This window comes from Perca fluviatilis, chromosome 10 (genome assembly GCF_010015445.1).
Source record: "Perca fluviatilis chromosome 10, GENO_Pfluv_1.0, whole genome shotgun sequence".
Taxonomy (NCBI): domain Eukaryota; kingdom Metazoa; phylum Chordata; class Actinopteri; order Perciformes; family Percidae; genus Perca; species Perca fluviatilis.
The window spans coordinates 16,989,173-17,007,602 of record NC_053121.1 but is presented as its reverse complement, the minus strand read 5'-3'; the positions used below and the strand labels follow the sequence as shown (position 1 = coordinate 17,007,602).

The 18,430-nt window shown below is 41.5% G+C and overlaps 3 protein-coding genes and 1 pseudogene across 4 annotated transcripts; 3 read left to right on the top strand and 1 right to left on the bottom strand.

The window, feature by feature from the left end:
* The first annotated feature begins 208 nt into the window (after positions 1-208).
* Positions 209-6,193, top strand: gcna (germ cell nuclear acidic peptidase). Of its 2 annotated transcripts, none has more exons than XM_039814299.1 (13): positions 209-342; positions 707-809; positions 1,032-1,224; positions 1,323-1,395; positions 1,536-1,585; positions 1,937-2,003; positions 2,431-2,501; positions 2,617-3,039; positions 3,489-3,669; positions 3,777-3,921; positions 4,030-4,165; positions 5,101-5,305; positions 5,407-6,193. In XM_039814299.1, the coding sequence occupies exons 2-13, from the start codon at positions 720-722 to the stop codon at positions 5,636-5,638; spliced, it is 1,866 nt and encodes a 621-aa protein (XP_039670233.1). In that variant the 5' UTR covers positions 209-342; positions 707-719; the 3' UTR covers positions 5,639-6,193. The 2 variants fall into 2 exon arrangements, with proteins under 2 accessions (XP_039670233.1, XP_039670234.1); XM_039814300.1 differs by having other exon boundaries at positions 213-342; positions 712-809.
* A 622-nt stretch (positions 6,194-6,815) lies between these two features.
* LOC120567338 lies at positions 6,816-8,469 on the top strand (annotated as a pseudogene).
* Positions 8,470-8,638: 169 nt separating this feature from the next.
* Positions 8,639-10,964, bottom strand: cetn2 (centrin, EF-hand protein, 2). The gene is made up of 5 exons (XM_039814297.1): positions 10,649-10,964; positions 10,285-10,449; positions 10,064-10,192; positions 9,626-9,763; positions 8,639-9,441 (listed from the first exon to the last, which is right to left on the bottom strand). Exons 1-5 carry the CDS (start codon positions 10,649-10,651, stop codon positions 9,352-9,354), a joined length of 525 nt encoding a protein of 174 aa, XP_039670231.1. The 5' UTR covers positions 10,652-10,964; the 3' UTR covers positions 8,639-9,351.
* A 1,089-nt stretch (positions 10,965-12,053) lies between these two features.
* Positions 12,054-17,786, top strand: nsdhl (NAD(P) dependent steroid dehydrogenase-like). The gene is made up of 8 exons (XM_039812717.1): positions 12,054-12,145; positions 12,281-12,344; positions 12,444-12,605; positions 12,907-13,053; positions 13,152-13,280; positions 13,890-14,032; positions 15,696-15,798; positions 15,916-17,786. The coding sequence occupies exons 2-8, from the start codon at positions 12,324-12,326 to the stop codon at positions 16,246-16,248; spliced, it is 1,038 nt and encodes a 345-aa protein (XP_039668651.1). The 5' UTR covers positions 12,054-12,145; positions 12,281-12,323; the 3' UTR covers positions 16,249-17,786.
* The last annotated feature ends 644 nt before the right edge of the window (positions 17,787-18,430 follow it).

Sequence of the window (18,430 nt, the reverse complement as noted above, 5' to 3'; positions counted from 1 at the left end):
ACAGCGTAGCATTACATAGAAATACTGTTAAAGGTTAAGTTACCTCAATAAACATAACTACCGGTACACGTAATACATCCAGATCATCATAGACACAATGCACTGTTAGGACCGTCGAAAAAAGAAAAAAAAAACATGCAAAAAGAAGCGATTGTTGGTGGGCGTGGACCGAACGTCACGTGTCATATAAAGCCTGTCGCTGTTGGTCGAATGCGTTCTTGACAGCTTCCGGTGTAACGTATCACTATATTTGAATTTGCCTTCGCTTACTTCCCGTCTGCTAGCTACATACTTCTGCCTCTTTTATTTGCAACAACAGAAGCGCGTTTGGTAATATCTCAGGTGAAATATATGTCCTCTTAGCAAAATAATGTTCTATGGGAGGTTCATGCAATGCATACTAACGGAACACAATGAACCACTTTCAAAAAGTTACCTCTAAAGTTAGTCCAAACATAATGTTAGCTAGCAAGTTGCTAAAGGTAACGGCTTTAGAACCTCTTGGTCATAGATGTTTTTGCATTAACGGTAACGTTAGCTGAATAAAATGAACTGGTTGAATGGAAATCGTGAATTTTAACCATCGGCTGGCTTTCCTTTGTGGTTTCATTGGCAGTTATATTAACGTTATAAATCATAGGTCTGATGTTAGCACTGGACTTTAAATGTTAAATGACTATCACGCTGGTTTGTACCGTTTTCACAGAGCAGAGGAAACCATGAATGATGATACCCGCAAATTATTTGAAAGAGTTGCTGAAAAGATGGGCTGGGCTGATGAGGGAGGACTGGACACAGCTGAAAAAAAGGTCTCTAGCACACTTTATTAACCTGTAAACAATTCAAAACGTTACAATAGAAAATTGACGTTAGTGTTTTGTTTTAATTACCCGAAGTGTTTTATGACATTTTATTGACAGCATGTTTAATGGATTAATCAAGAAAATAATTGGCAGATTAATCAATAATGAAAATAATAGTTAGTTGCCAGCAAGTTATAATGCCGATCTGTCTATCTCCATTGTTTCTAGCTGATGAGTTCAATTGGCAGAACTCGCCATGCTGCCACAAGCAGTCATCGATCTGTGGATCGGTCAGCCACTCCTGTCCAACTTGTCCTCTCTGACAGCGAAGATGATCCAGAGAAGGAGAACCAGTGCTCCAACGGCAACGATTACAGAAACAAGTCTTTGATCGATTCCAGTGATGAAGACTTTGACCAATGTGAGGGAGTTAAATCTTATGAATTTGAATATTGTTGAACTGTATGACTCCGTTTTGAAAATACAGAAATGTGTTCATTTGACTTTTTTATTCATCAGTTCTTGTGGAAAGGGCTACACCGAAAGCTAAACCTACCTCACTCAAACCATGGAGTTCTGCAAAGAAAAACAGGTATAAAAATGGAGTGCTCTGAGTTGTTGATGTTTTCACGAAGCAACATCGTTGTGTGTTTCTGGTTTCAATTTGACCTCTTATTTTTTCTCTTCAAAGTTTTGGTCAGGATAGTTCTAAAGCATTTTTGTTCTCCTCAGTTCCACCGTTCTTGTAAAGAGCTCGGACGATGACGACGGTTTTGAGACATGTAAGTGGCCTTTTTCTGCTGGGTACGGTTGTCTGCATCTGTCACCATCTCTGCTGTAATGCTCTTTTTATTCCTATCTTTATTTTTAATTTAATACATTCTATGTACATACACTTATACTTATATTGCTTATATCTATACTTATATTATTTAATATTTCATTTAGAGATTGTGTGACGTGTACCAACAACACCAAAACAAATTCCTTGTATGTGTTAAAAAACGTACTTGGCAATAAAACCCTTTCTGATTCTGATTGACGATAAATGAGCCAAATTCTAACATGAAGAAAAAATGTTAATATTGTTGGCCTCGTTTTTCTCTCGCATACCCTAATTTTGCACATTGAAGTTCTGCAACGAGTGAAAACCCCTAATGTCAAGCCTAAGAAAATCTCAGTGAGTGGGAGTGAAGACAGGTGAGTTTTTGATATGTTTCTTTTTTTCCATTATTTTTTCATGTATTTTATTAGATACAGCGTTCAAGCAATATTTACAACATAGTACAATATAAGTTTCCATTTTGTGTTTTCAGAATGAACAATTCTTCAAAACAAATGTCCTTTTGTGGTTTCATCCCATATCCCTATATCATATATAAAAGTGTGAACCTATGCAGACAAGTACTAAATATGCCACTACAGTGACATTTCCCTAACGGAAAGCTGGTTCACAAAATTAATCAGTGGTTTCCAATGAGAATAACATTTATCAGTAGAGCCCCTGAGAGTAAACTTTAGCTTCTCAAGTTTTAAGAAAGACAATGTGTGGAAAATGTTTTAAAAAGTATCTATTTTGCCTTTTTTTAAATTTTTTTTTTAATGTTTTTTTATTTTTATTCTAAAGCCTCAAAACCTTCATAGTGGATGACTTCTCATCAGATGATGACTTTATTGAGACAAAAGCATCTTTTAAAGGTAACGTTGAAAGAACTTATAAGTCTGATGTTCTATTATATTTCAAAGAAAAGCAACATTGAATGACACGTGTGTGTGTATATAGTGTTGATGTTTTGTGTCCACTGTTTCACAGTGCCGAAGAAGAGCAATACTCCCGCAGCCCAGCATCCACTGAGGAGACCACTGGCTCAATGCGACTCCCCAGTCTTTTTTAGTGACAGTGATGATGATGAGGATGATAATAATATTGTGGTCAAGAGCACTTGGAGGATTCGTCACTCAAAACCTAAGCCCCCGCCAAAGGCTAACAAGAATGCTCTGCGGTGTGACGACGAGGACAGCTCCCCATCACTGCCTTTGCCTCCCATCCCTTCTCCTTTTTCTCTTCGTCCCCACAAAACTCTAACTTCAGTGGCCTCTCCTAAACCCACCCTTTCAGGACCTTCTAAGCTGGATGAATCGGCCAGTTCTGAGGAGGAGTTCACATCCCTACTGGAGAGACTGAAAAAGAAAAACAAGTTCACTGGCACTCCATTCTCACTTAAGGGCACCCACGGTAACTGTTTTTATTTTTGGATTGTCACATAGAGCTGGACAATATATCGATATTTTATCAATATGAGATTAGATATCGTCTTAGATTTTGGATATCGTAATATGGCATAAGTGTTGTCTTTTCCTGGTTTTAAAGGCTGCATTACAGTAAAGTGATGTCATTTTCTGAACTTACCAGACTTGTAACTGCTATATTATTTGCCTTTACCCACTTAGTCATTATATCCACATTACTTATTATTTATAAAAAAATCTTATTGCGTAAATATTTTGTGAAAGCACCAATAGTCAACACTACAATATTATATCTATATTTGGTCAAAAATATCGTGATATTTGATTTTCTCCATATCGCCCAGCCCTATTGTCACATTTCAACTTGCTCTAGGTTTTGGTTTTATTTTAGTTGTGAGGCTGATATCTATTGTTTGGATCTTTTCTTAAATCTAGAATGCAATAAGGAGCCCCCTGGGTCAGCTCCTCCTGGGTCAGCTCCTCCTGTAAACAGGCTCCCAAAACAAGTCTCTAAATCATTAAGCGAAACCCCTCTGCATGTGAAGACGCCAGGAAAATCCACCATCTTGAAGCCCACAGTCAGTCAGACAGAGTCTAGACACGGCCCCACAAGCAGGTACATTTACTGGCCAGTTTTTTTCTACAGACTAGAATGTCGCTCATTCAGTGTGTGTTCCATACACAGACATTTGTCTTAAGTTAACCCTGTTCTTTCCCTTCTAGGGTAGCATTGTGTAAGACCCCGGGGTGCTTCTTGCAGTCTTTATCAAACCCTGGCTCCAGCTATAGCTGCAAATTTAAGCAGAACAAGGAAGAACTCACCAGTAGACTTTACCAGCTGTACAATACCAGTGTGTTTGACAGTAAGGTGATGAACCAACAGTTTTTCTCTCCTTTTCAGTCAAATATTTTAGAAAATTGAAATTAAACTAACATATAGTGTATATTATTTGTCCTTGTCTGACATGACTTGTAGCTCCCCATCAATATGTCAGTGACTTGGAATAAGAAGATGCGGAAGACAGCCGGTTACTGTGTCACGGGGCAGGAGCGAGGTGGAGGGAGCCGCTACGCTCGCATTGAACTGTCGGAGAAAGTCTGTGATTGTGCAGGTAATGCCTCAGTTAGTCCTCCTCCAAAGCGCGCTGAAGGAGGGTCTGGCTACTCCCCATAGCATTCGGGGATGGGAGGAAAACGTGCTCTGGTTTAACGGCATTTCTAGAAATGGCGCTAAACTCGGCACAGAGCCGCTGCAAAATAGTCACGCAAGAGTAGAGGTGTTGAAATTAATCAAATAATCGATGCATCGAATCGTGGACATGGACGATGCTGCATCGATAATCGGCAGGCTCATAATCGATTTATTTCTGTTTACAATTTAATGTAGGCCTAACAACCTTTCTGTTTACATATTCTGTTATGTTTTGCACATTCAGGAAGTGCCATGTGCTCAGTGCTGTAGTTTTATGTATCCAATGTATTTAGTATTAGAGCACTGCAGAATATTTTGTTTTTGAAGCTTGAAAAGCTATGAATTAAATATCCTATATGGCTTTAATAGAAAAATGTATTTGACGCATCGTGATGCATCGAGATATCGAATCGAATTGAATCGCTGACATGATAATCGTAATCGCATCGGGAGATCAGTGAAGATTCACACCTCTACGCGGGAGAAAACTCGGATTGGACAGATAGTCCAGCTAGCTTTCTCAATCTACCCTGCAGAGATCTGAGGAGCAGTTAACAATAGTCCTCATTAATCCACCCAATTTTTTTAAAATTTAAAATAATAATAATAAAACGCAAAGAAAGCGAAAGGAAACGGTAAATACATGCATCCGGCGGAATTTGCTGCAGCACCGGAGCAATCCCAGAAGTGGAATGCCAAGAATATAGACTGTGCTTCAGTAAGCCAGGTAGACTAAAGTAATAAAGTCCCTGAATGTAAATATGTGACGTCGTCTGTCATGCTCCGTAAGATCCTCATGTCAGTTCATAATAGATTGAACCTCTTCATCGCATTCTTGTTATTTCACCCTCACAGATCGTCTCAGGGACACACTGATTCATGAGATGTGTCACGCTGCAACCTGGTTGATTAACGGTGTAAGGGACGGCCACGGGAACTTCTGGAAGCTGTACGCTCGCAAGTCCACACTGGCGCATCCTGAGCTGCCCATGGTCACTCGCTGCCACAGCTACGACATCAAGTACAAATTCCAGTACCAATGCACCCGCTGCAAGAACACGTACGTCTGACTGATTTCATATCGTTCTTTATTTACTTTATTACCTTGCATTTCCAGAGTTATTTGTCAATTTCCCAATACTTTATCATGATTCTTCACAGGATCGGGCGTCATTCCAAGTCACTGGACACGCAAAAGTTTGTGTGTGCCATCTGCACAGGACAGCTCGTCTTACTGACGCCTGCCAAGCCGCGTGCTCCCACTCCTTTTGCCAACTTTGTCAAAGAGAATTTTGGGACTGTACGACAGGAGCTAGCAGGACAAAGCCATGCGGAAGTGATGCGTAAACTTAGTGCAGACTTTGCCTCCAAGACTAAACTAAGTCAAAGCTGAGATGTTGATGCTCGCTGTACTCTCACCCATGGGCTGAGCTGCACAACCACAGGAGACCTGTTGAAATACCTCAGTCAACTAGACTTGTATTAGTAAGCAGCTGTGTTTATTTTTGTAATATATTTTTGTTAGGCATTATATGTTTTACTTGGATAGCGACAGAGAGGAAAAGGGAGAGACCTGCAGCGAAGGGCCCTGTGATGGATTCGAACTCGGGGCCGCTGCGGTCATTGTGATCATTAATATTAAATGTATTTTTTTTTGTGTTCACGTAATTTCTGTATTTATCTGTATGTGTTTTATAGACTGGATCTGCTGGAACTGAAAAAAACTGAGCCTAAACGTTAAGTTCACATTCCTGAGTGTGTGTAAATGAGGTGGTGTCAAACAATAAAATTCATACCACCTGTTATCCCTGGCATCTAAAGAGTTGGTATCGTACAGTACGGTACATGTATGATTAACTCCATATGTTTTGTTTTTTTATATATCTGACTGGTTTTATCTTCCTATGAGCTCTATGAATAAAGTTTAAATGTGTGACTTGACATTAAATGACCACTTGACATTTTAATTGCATTATTTAAATAGTTTTTATATGGTCGGCACAGAAAATCCACAGATAGAGTTAAGCTTACGGATTTACTGTGCCACATTTCAACCTTAAAGGTCCCGTGACATGAAAATTTCACTTTATGAGGTTTTTTAACATTAATATGCGTTTCCCCAGCCTGCCTATGGTCCCCCAGTGGCTAGAAATGGCGATAGGTGGAAACCGAGCCCTGGGTATCCTGCTCTGCCTTTGAGAAAATTAAAGCTCAGCTGGGCCGATCTGGAATCTTGCTCCTTATGAGGTCATAAGGAGCAAGGTTACCTCCTCTTTCTCTGCTTTGCCCGCCCAGAGAATTTAGCCCACCCATGAGAGAGAGACCTCGTGGCTTTCAAATGAGCAAAGTGGCATCTGGTCAAGGCCACACCCCCACCCTCCATCTTCCCCCCCACCCCCTAAGAGCACCGTAGAAACAGATGTAAGGGTGAGTTTATTACATCTTTTCCCCTATTTTAGATGAGGTACAAATGATTTTAGTTGTTTTTTAAGCTCTGTGGATGCCTCTGATGTGCATTTTATTTTTTTAACAAGGATATCTGGAAGGCAGATCAGAGGGAGCTTTATGTCATGGATATCCACTGCAATGTGACATCACTAGAGGCCCAGTCACAGATGAACTCTACCATCTACCACCTGGTTAATAATAATAACAATAATAATACATTTTATTTAGCAGATGCTTTTCTAGATACAAAAGAACATCTTACATGTTTAAGAGGGCAGAAGAAAATACAATAGAATACATTTAGCTTCATAGAAATACATTTAAAAAAATAGACACCTGAAAAGTGCTAAAATGGTCAGCATGTGTGTGAGCTGCACCTTGAACACGGCGCTCAGTGTTCTGTTACTCCTGGTCATCATGCGTTCCCCGTCCCTTCTCAGGGACACTTCCTGCTCCTCACACACCACCTCTTGCGTGACACCCTCCAGGTATGTCTTCTCTTTTTGACTTTGGACCTTTCCAGTACACCTTTTGTTAACAACTGAGATGATGATAATATGCCCTTTGACCTAAATGATCTCCATTATTGCCATTTCAGCAGCTGCTCTGGACAATCAAAGCAGTTCTCTTAAGAGAAGGTATACCTGTGACCCAGTGTGTAATCATCTGTGCTGCTAACCAGGCCTGCTCATTGGTAAAACATTGATTATATTTACGCGATTCATTTTTGTTTTAGTCACACTGAGCTATGATTCATACACCAGCTTGACAGTTATAGTAGAGGTTACTTACAACTTATTCTTTTTCTGTAAATAAAGACCACTTGGAAAAGGCAGCTTCCTACTCTTTTGGACATGGATCAGCATCACTCAGGGTTAAATAATAGGATCTCACATGCTCATAGGCCATAAGTACTTAGAAATAGTTATTGGTCACTGTAATTGTTAGACCGTATTGGCCAAGAAAAGAGCCCTTCTTAATGTGGTTCCAATGTACTGTAAGTAAATAACTTCTTGTGTTAAACAAAAGCTAATATGAGGCTTCAGCTGTGACTTAGACACATTCTACTCTCTGCCGACAGCCTGCCTGCCCTGAATTACCTCATTATGAAAACTGCACTTCTAAAATATTGACATTGCAGGTAACTACATCCACTTTATGTCTTCACTTTTTTTGCGCAGGTTGACCTCTTCCTGAGCACCGCTCTGGCTGTGGACCGCTTTGTCAAGTGGCCCCTGCGCTAAGAATTCTTGATGTGTCCTCAATGGAAGAGAGTGGCTGTTGCAACCATATGGACCTTATCAGCTGTGCTCAGCAGTGTGGCTTTGGGTATCAGCCTCAGCACCGTCCAGGTCAATTTTTACCCTCCCCCGCTGTTGACCTCTCATCCTTACACCCTGCCTGTCAGGGACTTCGGCTCTAGTGCTTTACTGCACTGTGGGACCTGCTGTGGTGGTGCCTCTCTGCTCTCTGACCATCCTGGCATGCTTCTGCCTGCTCTGCTGGGACATGCGTGTAGGACCGCTCTGCACCAAGAGAGCGTGTGTGACCCTGACCCTCCAGGCAGCTCAGACCATCCTCTTTTCTCTTCCTTTGGTCATGGAAAGCTACCTGATCCCTGGCTGCCTGCACAGTGATGCTCTTGATATAGCAGCCACCATCATCTAAAACCTGGGGGTGTCACTCATCTCTCTGGTTTATGGCTACCGCTCACGGGAGCTGCAGCAAAGGATATGATAGGCTGCACACGGGAACAAAGTCAACAACGAAAGTTAGTTGTTTGAAGAGTTGCTATTTATAAAACATAACAGTTTTGCATGTGCTGCCTGAATGAGAAGAGCAGCATCTTCCTGTAAACCATTTATTAGCAGCTGAACAAGCTGTTCAAGCACTGATAACTGCTGGATCAATGAGGGATGCTAATAATAAAAAATAAAAGACAACACTGATTTAAGATATTTAATTTGTACCTCAAACATTCATTAAAGTTACTATGTATCATACAAAATGCCAAGAATACAGAGTATTTTGTGTATTATAGAGTAGTTACACAACAGAGGGATGAATACTTGATGCTACAAGAAAAACACATACACAATCACATTTTAAAGAGAGTGGGATCATCCCTTTTAAAGAGGCACGGGCACAAATCCACAGGCAGCACTGAGGTGAGACAGCGCTCCCCCGATCACCAGCGGTTACAAGATCCAAAACATGACAGTGTAAACCAAACAATCTACAGATGGATGAAACTTAACGCACAAACAATGACTAATCAAAGCATTGGAATGTGTGTCACCGTATTGACGTAGGCACTGAGAATTTCTTGACAATTAAAAACCAATATAATGATATTATCAATGTATTCTTCATAAAAGTACGCAGCATTCCAAACAAGAAAGAGAGTATTCTCTCTTTCTTGAGGGTGTTTGGCAAATGTAATGAAGCTTATTATGTAAAGGATAATTGGCGTTTGACCACAAATATTTAACATCTTTAGTTCAGTGTAGTAGACAGTAAACCTTTTGATGGACTCATTATAAGTGGAAATGTATGGCACGACACAATAATAAGGGAAGGTAAGGGAAGGGAGATATATAAAGCAGCATTATATGTCAAACCACCAGCGGTCCCCTCGACCCACATCACCGACTTCCTTCAGTAGAGGCAGGTTTTCTTCATAATGCGCAGGAACTCCTGCTGGTTCACTTCTCCGTCTCCATCCCTGTCTGCTTCGTCTATCATTTCCTTCACAGACACAATGAAAGAGGAGATGAATGGAGGAAGCAAATCAAGCATTCATGAGCAAATGTTCCCTTGCCACGACTGAGCCTTTGGCTTGGAAACACAACCGGCATGTGAGTTACAGCAGTCTGCTGTTAAGTGTTACTCATATCTGAATGTTGTGTCATTCCACGATGGTGGGCTTTACCTGCAGCTCTTCATCTGTGAGGTTCTCTCCCAGTTCTTTGGCTACTCTCTTCAGATTCTTGAACGAGATCTTGCCCGTCTCGTCGTCATCAAACAGGCGGAAAGCTTTCAGGATCTCCTCTTTGGAGTCCTTCTCGGCCTAAAATCAGAGAATATGGAGAGTAGTTTCGACAAAAACTGCAATTCTGCAGGAGGTATGTCGTTGTCGAAGAACAACCACATCCCAAACTCAAAGAAATGTGGCCAGTTTGGGTGTGCCGAAGAAAAGCGATACCAATAGTCAATGGTAATCTAAATAGGGCTGATAGGGTAAAGTTAAGGTTGTGGACTCTAATACACAAACTGCAATCTGTAGGATAAAACCAGTAACTCACTTTAAAACTAAAGAGAATTAAAGACGGTTGGGAATGCATATATATTTCTTGACACAGAAACCTACCATTTTCTGTGTCATGACAGAGAGGAAGTCAGCGAAGGAGATTTTCCCTGTGCCGTCCTTATCCACGTCACCAATCATCTTCTTGATCTCCTCTTTCTTTGGCTCAAAGCCCAGAGCTCTCATTGCAACCTGGCAGAAAAGGTGTGAGAGTGAAGCACACATAGAAAACTCTCCCTTCCCTCACACATGTGTGATTGTGATCAGCGTCCGGCCACTGTTACCTTGAGCTCCTTGACATCGATGAATCCAGATCCATCGGTGTCAAACAGCTCAAAGGCCTCCCTGATCTCCTGCTTCTGCTCCTCGGTCAGCTCTGGTTTGGGGGTCGTCTTCTTGCGAGGAGGTGCCACAGGACCCTGCAGGGATGGTCTCTTGGCACTGGTCGCCTGGGTGGGGAAGCACATGTTAATGGTTACAGCAGACACAGGAGTCACCATGTCTATGATAACAGCAGAATCAGACAGGTGTCCCGAGTAGAAATCTTTCTCCCAGATCTATAAAATGAAGCATGTAAATATCCATCATTTGTGACTCAAATGCTACACTCTAACAAAGACTGGGTTATTATCAAACATTTTTACTCACCATCACTTGCTGTTTATTGGACTGACAAAAAGGAACTGAAAATCTAATCTAAGGGCAAGCTAGTTTTTCCTCTGATGAAGCCTCCCTATCATTTAGGGAGGAGGAGATGGTAGAGCGGTTTATACTTTACATCAGTTGCTCGGATTTAGCGTTTAAGTACCCTGAATGTAAGATAGTATTTTTCCTTCAAAACCTTCTATTTATTTCGCAGGAACGGCTGCTAAAATGTGCAGAAAATGACCGTTTTTTTTGCTAACAAACATGCACTTGTTTTTGCTGTCCAGGAGCTGCCGTCATGGAGCCCAGGCGTTTGATTTGTCCACCCTTTGTGCCAGCAGACAAGGCAATTATTGAATGGCCATTGAGGAATTAAAACAGGATACCGACAGCCAGGAGAGGGAGTAAAAATCAAACGCACCAGTCGGGCAAAAAGATGATTGGTTGCTGAAGACCACGGGGCGCAAGACACGATCAGAAATTACAGAGCTGATCGAGACTGAGGTGAAACCGCCTTGGATTTCCCATCGAAATATAAAACGCTGAAACAGAATATGGAAAATGGGGATGTCTTTGTGTCATATTTACATGCAGATATATAATATTGCATAATACAAATGGTGCATTCGCTCGTGCTGCTATGTGAAATTGCCTCAATACACCCTCTAGTGTCAGCAGACCTCAGATCAGAGCTTCTTCTTACAGAAAAGAAGATTATAGTAATAGAGAATAAAAATTATCGGGAATAGCTAATGATAATTAAAAGGTGAAAATAATAATTGAATATTATATATATATGAAATAATATATATGAAACAATAAGATAATAATTGTATAATAGAGTTCAGATTGCATGTGCACCCAACACCAAATATTATTATTGTAAGGGTCAACAGCACAGCATGCACAGTGGGACAAGTATGGCTACTCACATGTTCTCACCTCAAAAGATAAACTCAAACTTCTTTTTATATAGCTGGTCCTTTTACTTTTGCTATTATCCTTTTTTTTTCATTGTGATATGTTTTTTTCTTTTATTCCTTCATTCATGCTGTACTTCCATTTGGATAATTTTAGGCTATAAGGGAGAAATCAACTGGTATTTTGGCAGTTATATGTATATTGGTTTAATCTGTCTCTTTTCCTTCATGTTCTTCATGTTTACTAAATTGCAAAACTAACAAATAGCCTACATAAAACAACATAGACTGTAAAAATAAGGTTTCACACTTATGGAGAATCTTTGTTGTGACCAGTGACTGTAAAAAAAAAAAAAAGTCTGGCGCATACCAGGCGGGGCGTGGTCTTTGTGCTAAGAGGCGAATAGAACCAGTTTGTGGTCTACGATTGGTTTAAATTGTGGCGTTCTTTGACGTATCTTTTACACCATTGGCTATTATCTAACGTCACCTTTGTGCTGAGCATTACCTCGACCAATCACACAGCACTTCTCACTCAGCAGATTCAGACAGTTCGGTTAGTTGCACGCGCTGACTGCAGGTAAATAGGCTACAGTATTGCGTATTTCTTACGTTAAAAGTTGGCACGTGCCCTGCGTGTTAAATAGTTAGGAGCACTCTTCGTGACTCACTATTCCACCTGTAAAGGAGTTTTTTTTCTTCTTCTTCACAACAGTGCCTGATACTCTCGCTTACCTGTTGGTTACTTTTTACTCATTATGGCCACGCGCGTTCGACCGGTGAGTTTATGGTGCAAATCTGCTTCAACTTTTCACGAGACTAGTGCTGTTTAATTTGCTTGACATGTATCAATAATCGCTTTCTGCTGCGTCATACAGAGTAATAAACGGTGTGCAGTCATCGGGGGGTCTGGTTTTCTGGGCAGACACTTGGTGGAGAAGCTGTTGGATCGAGGCTACTCTGTTTCTGTGTTTGACATCCGTCAGAGCTACGAGCTGTCTGGTGTCACCTTCCACCAGGGAGACCTCTGCGACAAACAGGTGAGACTGTATCCTACTCTTCTCAGTCTGGACCAGACCTGCCTGTAGATTATGTTTAATAACCAGGCCTACACATTGAAAGGAGTAGATTGCATCTGTGTAATGATAGGCTGCTTTGCCAGGACAGTGTTCAAATAGAGGGCCAAGGTTTTAGACCTGCAATTCTTGCGGTTGACTTGAAGTTTGCCAATTAACTCTTGCCACCAAAAAACTTTAAAACCTATCTCTGACCTGGACCAGTGACTCTTCTGATGCAGTTGTCAATAGCTGTCACTGAGGTGTCTGTCTCACTTTGCTCCAGGCTCTGCTGCCAGCTATGAAGGATGTGTCCCTGGTCTTCCACTGTGCCTCCCCGGCCCCTGCCAGCGATGACCGCGGGCTATTTGAGAGGGTCAACATTCAGGGCACACGCACCGTCATTCAGGCTTGCATCGAGGCTGGAGTACAGGTTAGGCATCCAGGGGATGAGAAGCTGGGCTTTTCTAATTTACTGTTCAAGGATGAAAGATGCCATTTGAAGGGGTGTAACTGTTTGATTTTTGCCAGAAACTGGTCCTGACAAGCAGTGCCAGTGTGGTGTTTGAAGGCACAGACATTAAGAATGGGAGAGAGGATCTACCATACGCCAAGAAGCCCATCGACTATTACACAGAGACCAAGATTGAGCAAGAAAAGGTAGGAATGTGGTATTTTTTAGTATTTGTCTACCAGTGTAGCCCAGTTGGTGCTATTTCCCTCGAAACAAGATTGTTTGCTTGGTTCATTTCTTCGTAGAGTTTGCATGTTTTCTCCACTTTGGTACTTTTGGTGTCCTTCCTCAAGCTCAAGGAATGAAAAAGAAAGAAGAGAAGGAACGGTTCCTTGCTCAAATCAAAGTCAGTTTGAAATGAAGGGCTATAAATAGCAAATAGCTATGATTTAGGTGGCCTGTGATATACTAAATCCAGTGGATGCTAGCCCATGTTCCACTGCCTCCTGATTTAAAAAGTTAAAAGTGATTTAATTAATCAATGATTTAATCGTTTTTTTTAATCGTTCTTCCTCATGATCAGCATCAATTTTTCTTTTTCTACATGTAGCTTTATTTTTATCAGAATCATACAATGACATAATATCATATTCAGCAGTAGTGAGTAGCTACTTTTTTCCCAAGACTTCCTCCGTTATTTGCATGTCATCTGCTCCTTGCCCCTATCAATCTGTCACATCCACGAGAGAGCAAATGATCATAGTGATTTTTGCGGTATGCCGAGTTGAATATTTCATACTGTCTTTGTGTTTTAGCTGGTCCTCGAGGCCTGTGACAAGGAGAAGGGTTTCCTCACAGTTGCCATCCGGCCTCATGGCATCTTTGGCCCTCGGGACCCACAGCTGGTTCCTATCCTAGTGGACACTGCTCGCAGGGGCAAGATGAAGTTCATCATTGGGTAAGCCATAGGGGTTTAACCATTTATGCCAATCCAACTAGTTAAACTACTTCTAGACATAGAATGAATGACTCTTGTTTTAGCAATAATCACTGTAAAAATAGTTAACAATACAAAAATGTATCGCTTATTGAGGTTCATGTTTGTAACGTAAAATTAGTCGGCGCATTTAATAAATAAGAATGGTATAGAAAAAGAATGAAAAGGAGACTGTTAGTGCTCTCCCAAACCTGAACTCTAACGTGGGGGCTCGATTTGGCTTCCTAAGTATAAATGCACAGCTTGTGAAAGCCCGTGCGATGTGTAAACTTACTTACTGAATAAAGAATACGCTTCTAAAATCATCATATTTGCATGTATCACACTGTTGTCAGAAATACGGAATTCTGAAATTGTATTATCTCTAAAACCCACTTAAGCTAGGTTTACGGTAGCCGCGGGGTTCCCGGCGCAAGGAGCGCGCGCTATAAAATGACGTCACCGCGGCTGTCGTTTCCAGCACGAAGGCCCTGCAAGCTGCCGCGTCGTGTGGTCGTGCACCTCTGAATTTTTGTAGCCACGGGCCCACTGCGCGCGCTGCGCTTTCAGTTCCACACGGTCGGCTGGGAAGAACCGGTTCGTCTGTACAAGCATCTTTGTTATTCTCCATGTACAGACCACAGCGAGTCAAACAGCCTTAAAGGGATACGCCACCGTTTGTTGAAATGGGGCTTATCACGGTCTCCTCTAGCTGTAGATAGGTGGGCCAACGCATTTTTTGTGCATGCATTGTTTTAGTCCCGTGCAACACCGGCAGCGCCGCAGCTAGTTAGCTTAGCATAGTGAATGGAATCCTATGTTGCCAGTTAGCATGTTGTGAGTAAAAGTGTGCCAACTAAAGACAAAAAAACAACCTAATTACTTGCACTGAGACAGAAAATGCGTTGGCCCACCTATCTACAGCCAGGGTAGAGGGTGATAAGCCCTATTTCAACAAGTATTCCTTTAACTATGTGTTTAGAGAGAGACACCACACTGGGAAAAGAAGAAACATTAAGCTGGAGAGGGTGGAAAAACATGAGAGATCGTTTTATCAAAGCTAAGAAACGGCTTCATGTAAAGAGTGTTCTTCACAGTGTCCCAGGCAGACAGTCATTTTGATTTGGAGATAAACAACAGTCGCGTTAATGATTAGAGTAGATAAATGTAATGTTTCGCGGTGCGTCGGTGTTTTAACACGGATGTGTTTACTACTGTTGCCAGGCAGCCTGCTTTCCTTAACTTCCGGTTTCTTCTTCTCTACTACTTCTTGCTCATTCACGGATTATTTTGTCTGTACGCCCTCTGGTGTTTCGGAGAGTACTACAACAAACAATGCTTTGAGCATAAACGTCTCTGTGCGTACTCGTAGGGCACACGCCATCTACGGCGGCCCATGCACAATGTTGAGCGCGAGTATACCTGCACCTTTTTATACACCTACTTATTCACTCACTCACTCCCCGTCCTACTATCTACTCCCCTGACACATGAAAAGTGGAAATTAGTATTAAGATAGTAGCTTAGACCCATAGATTACTGTACCAGGGTGCTGAATTATTAAATGCGTTAACGCTTGTTTTTCAGATCCTTAGTGCTTATTGGTATATTTCTTTATTTAATTCTCTGTCTTTGTTTTCTGCAGTGATGGGACAAATCTGGTGGATTTCACCTTCGTGGAGAATGTAGTTTATGGCCACATCCTGGCTGCTGAACGCCTGAGGTCGGACTCCCCCATATGTGGAAAAGTGAGTAACTATAAAATCTAACACCGAGCCGGTTTAAAGAATGCTCTCTGTGAAATCCTGTTGCTAGTCACCCCTTCTTATTCAGGATCACAGTGCTCTCCTATGCTTCACTTTCAGCCGTACCACATCACCAATGATGAGCCAGTTAGATTCTGGGACTTCATGTCTGAGGTGTTGGTGGGTCTGGGATATGCTGCTCCCCGCTACCACCTGCCCTACACTCTTGTGTACGGACTGGCCCTGCTCCTCTGGCTGCTGGCCCTGATCCTGCGTCCTCTAGTGTCCTTTAAACCCACCTTTACACCAATGAGAGTGGCTCTGGCTGGAACCCACCACTACTACAGCTGTGACCGCGCCAAGCAGGACCTGGGCTACAAACCCGTAGTCAGTCTGAAGGATGGGATAGCGCGCACAGTGCAGAGCTACCCTCACCTCAGACAAGGGGCTTGATGGTAGAATGGAGGTAAAGGCTGCTGAGAGACATGTATAAGGACGTACAGTTGCACTCACTGAAAATAAGGTGATTAGATCACCCTGAATGGACAATTCAAAATGAGGGAACAGACTTTATCTTTATTCAAACCTCACGATGTGTACCATTTTGTGTGCCTTTTCAACGGTTATGTACCATTTTTACCAGCAGATGGTAGCAAATGATTGTGGTTTTGGTCAACACACTGCAGTCTGGTCTTTCCAAAGTTATAAAGCACTTAGTAAACAGTAAACCACTTATGGCAACTATATAATATACTAAATATACTGATCTTACACTGTGAAAACTGCAAAGACTTGTTCCATGTTCACCCGTGTGCTGTACAACTGTTGAGATACTGCTGTTAAATGCCTTAATGTATTCCACTAAACCATTGTTCTCCTGATACAACTTGCATGAAAATTATTGTTTAAAATAATGACTGGCATTACATTACATGGCCAAACGTATGTGGACAGGGATGTGTATTTTTGGGCTGGGGCAGTTTTATTCAGTTTGGGATAGGCTCTTTGGAAAGCAGCATACATAGATACTTTAGATAATATTGGGCCTTTCTTGTTTCAACAGAACCAAACCCCTGTGCTCAATGCCACTGTGTGGAAATGTGGAAAGCCTTCCTAGAAGAATGGAGGTGGCAATGTATAAGCAGCATATTACTTTCTATAGTTCAGAGCATATGTTCACCTTTTTTCAAGTCTGTCCTAAGACAATACATACCCATATGCACAATGAAACATTTTTTGGTTCCAGTGATTGTTTTTCCTGTCCATACTGGCCATGAAAGCGTCCCCTCCTAATGCGATTCCAATGCAAGAATTGGGGGATAAAAATCCACAGTCTTCGTTTGAAATGCATTTCAAAGTTCAGCAAAGGACAATATGAGGCTTTAGCAGACTGAGATAGACAAATCAGTGGATCAGACCTAATGTGGATTTTGCACTAAACACACTGAAACTTTAAAGGTTCCTGATTGATATAACAAAATCTGACTGTTAAGGTCTCATAATAGCTTAGGCTGGATGTAATGGATTTTACACAGAACAAGGGCTAGCTCTTAGTATTGGAATTGCATTAGGAAGGGATCGCTTCATGGCAAATAGGGACAGGAGGAATGATCATTTCAATGTATATATGGGACTAATGTGTCTCCACATTCTTTTGGCTAATTAGTGTAGTTCCACATACTGTATACGTGATTCACAAACATTGTTCCGAACACATTGTACCTTCTCTCTGATACTGGAGTATCTCTGGTATGTGTTTCTACAAGTTACGCAAACTGTTAAAATAATATTCAACAACGTCAAATACAGTAATGGGATGGGCAATGAAAATGCATCAGAAGCTATTGTAATCCATGTGTAGTTCTGTCATTTTAATGATGACAAAGTTATATAACTGGGGAACTTGTAAACACAAGAGGGCCTTATTTTCTCAGTATTTGTGTCCAATGTATTAATTAGCTGCTACAAAGATTTTGCCTTTTCTAGGTGAAGCATTTTTGTCATTCCGTGTCTTGGTGTGGTGACATCAAGGTGGAGGTTAAGTTCGGATACTTTGCATTCTCATTTCAATTCTGTGCCAGCAGCACCTTAATGATTCACTGCTAGAGTCAGCATCACCGGGCAAGGCCGTCTGACTGGTTTGTTGTTCACGGTGAGAGGGATCCAGGTAGATAATAGAGTTGAGTGTCTTCACTTTCCAGTGTGCTCACCACAGTGAAACTTAGCTTTCAGACTTGTTAATTTTCTCTCCACCCCCTTTTCTCTGAGAAGTTGCGAAATCAATTCACACCCAGATTCCGATTTGAAAAGACTTTGTTAAATGCATGCGCAGCATGCATGAGATTGCTCTTTGTACTAAAACAATGGTCGGCTGACCTCAGTGTTGTGTTTTCACTTTGGCCAGTCGCACAGAACGTGCTTTTTGTTGCAATTTGTTGAAGAAATTGTTGGACAATTGTCTGAGCATGGACTTTTTTTTTTTTTTTCTTGGTTTCACTTAAACAAACACAGACACAGTCACTCACATTGATCAAACATTCTGTTTGTAATAGGTTTTGGCTGCCTTTATACCTAGATAATGTACTGCTAAAGGTGAAACTAAGTCATCATTGACTTGTACCAGACTCTGATTGTG

What these genes read in the sequence shown, in the direction of transcription:
- gcna (XM_039814299.1), top strand. Translation starts at nt 720, where the DNA reads ATGAATGATGATACCCGCAAATTATTTGAAAGAGTTGCTGAAAAGATG. An exon ending in TGGACACAGCTGAAAAAAAG is followed by an intron (nt 810 to 1,031) that starts GTCTCTAGCACA and finishes CATTGTTTCTAG; the next exon opens with CTGATGAGTTCAATTGGCAG. An exon ending in GAAAGTCTGTGATTGTGCAG is followed by an intron (nt 4,166 to 5,100) that starts GTAATGCCTCAG and finishes TCACCCTCACAG; the next exon opens with ATCGTCTCAGGGACACACTG.
- cetn2 (XM_039814297.1), bottom strand. An exon ending in TCGATGTCAAGGAGCTCAAG is followed by an intron (nt 10,193 to 10,284) that starts GTAACAGTGGCC and finishes CTTTTCTGCCAG; the next exon opens with GTTGCAATGAGAGCTCTGGG. An exon ending in TCACAGATGAAGAGCTGCAG is followed by an intron (nt 9,442 to 9,625) that starts GTAAAGCCCACC and finishes GTGTCTGTGAAG; the next exon opens with GAAATGATAGACGAAGCAGA.
- nsdhl (XM_039812717.1), top strand. Translation starts at nt 12,324, where the DNA reads ATGGCCACGCGCGTTCGACCG. An exon ending in GCATCGAGGCTGGAGTACAG is followed by an intron (nt 13,054 to 13,151) that starts GTTAGGCATCCA and finishes GATTTTTGCCAG; the next exon opens with AAACTGGTCCTGACAAGCAG. An exon ending in ACTCCCCCATATGTGGAAAA is followed by an intron (nt 15,799 to 15,915) that starts GTGAGTAACTAT and finishes CTTCACTTTCAG; the next exon opens with CCGTACCACATCACCAATGA.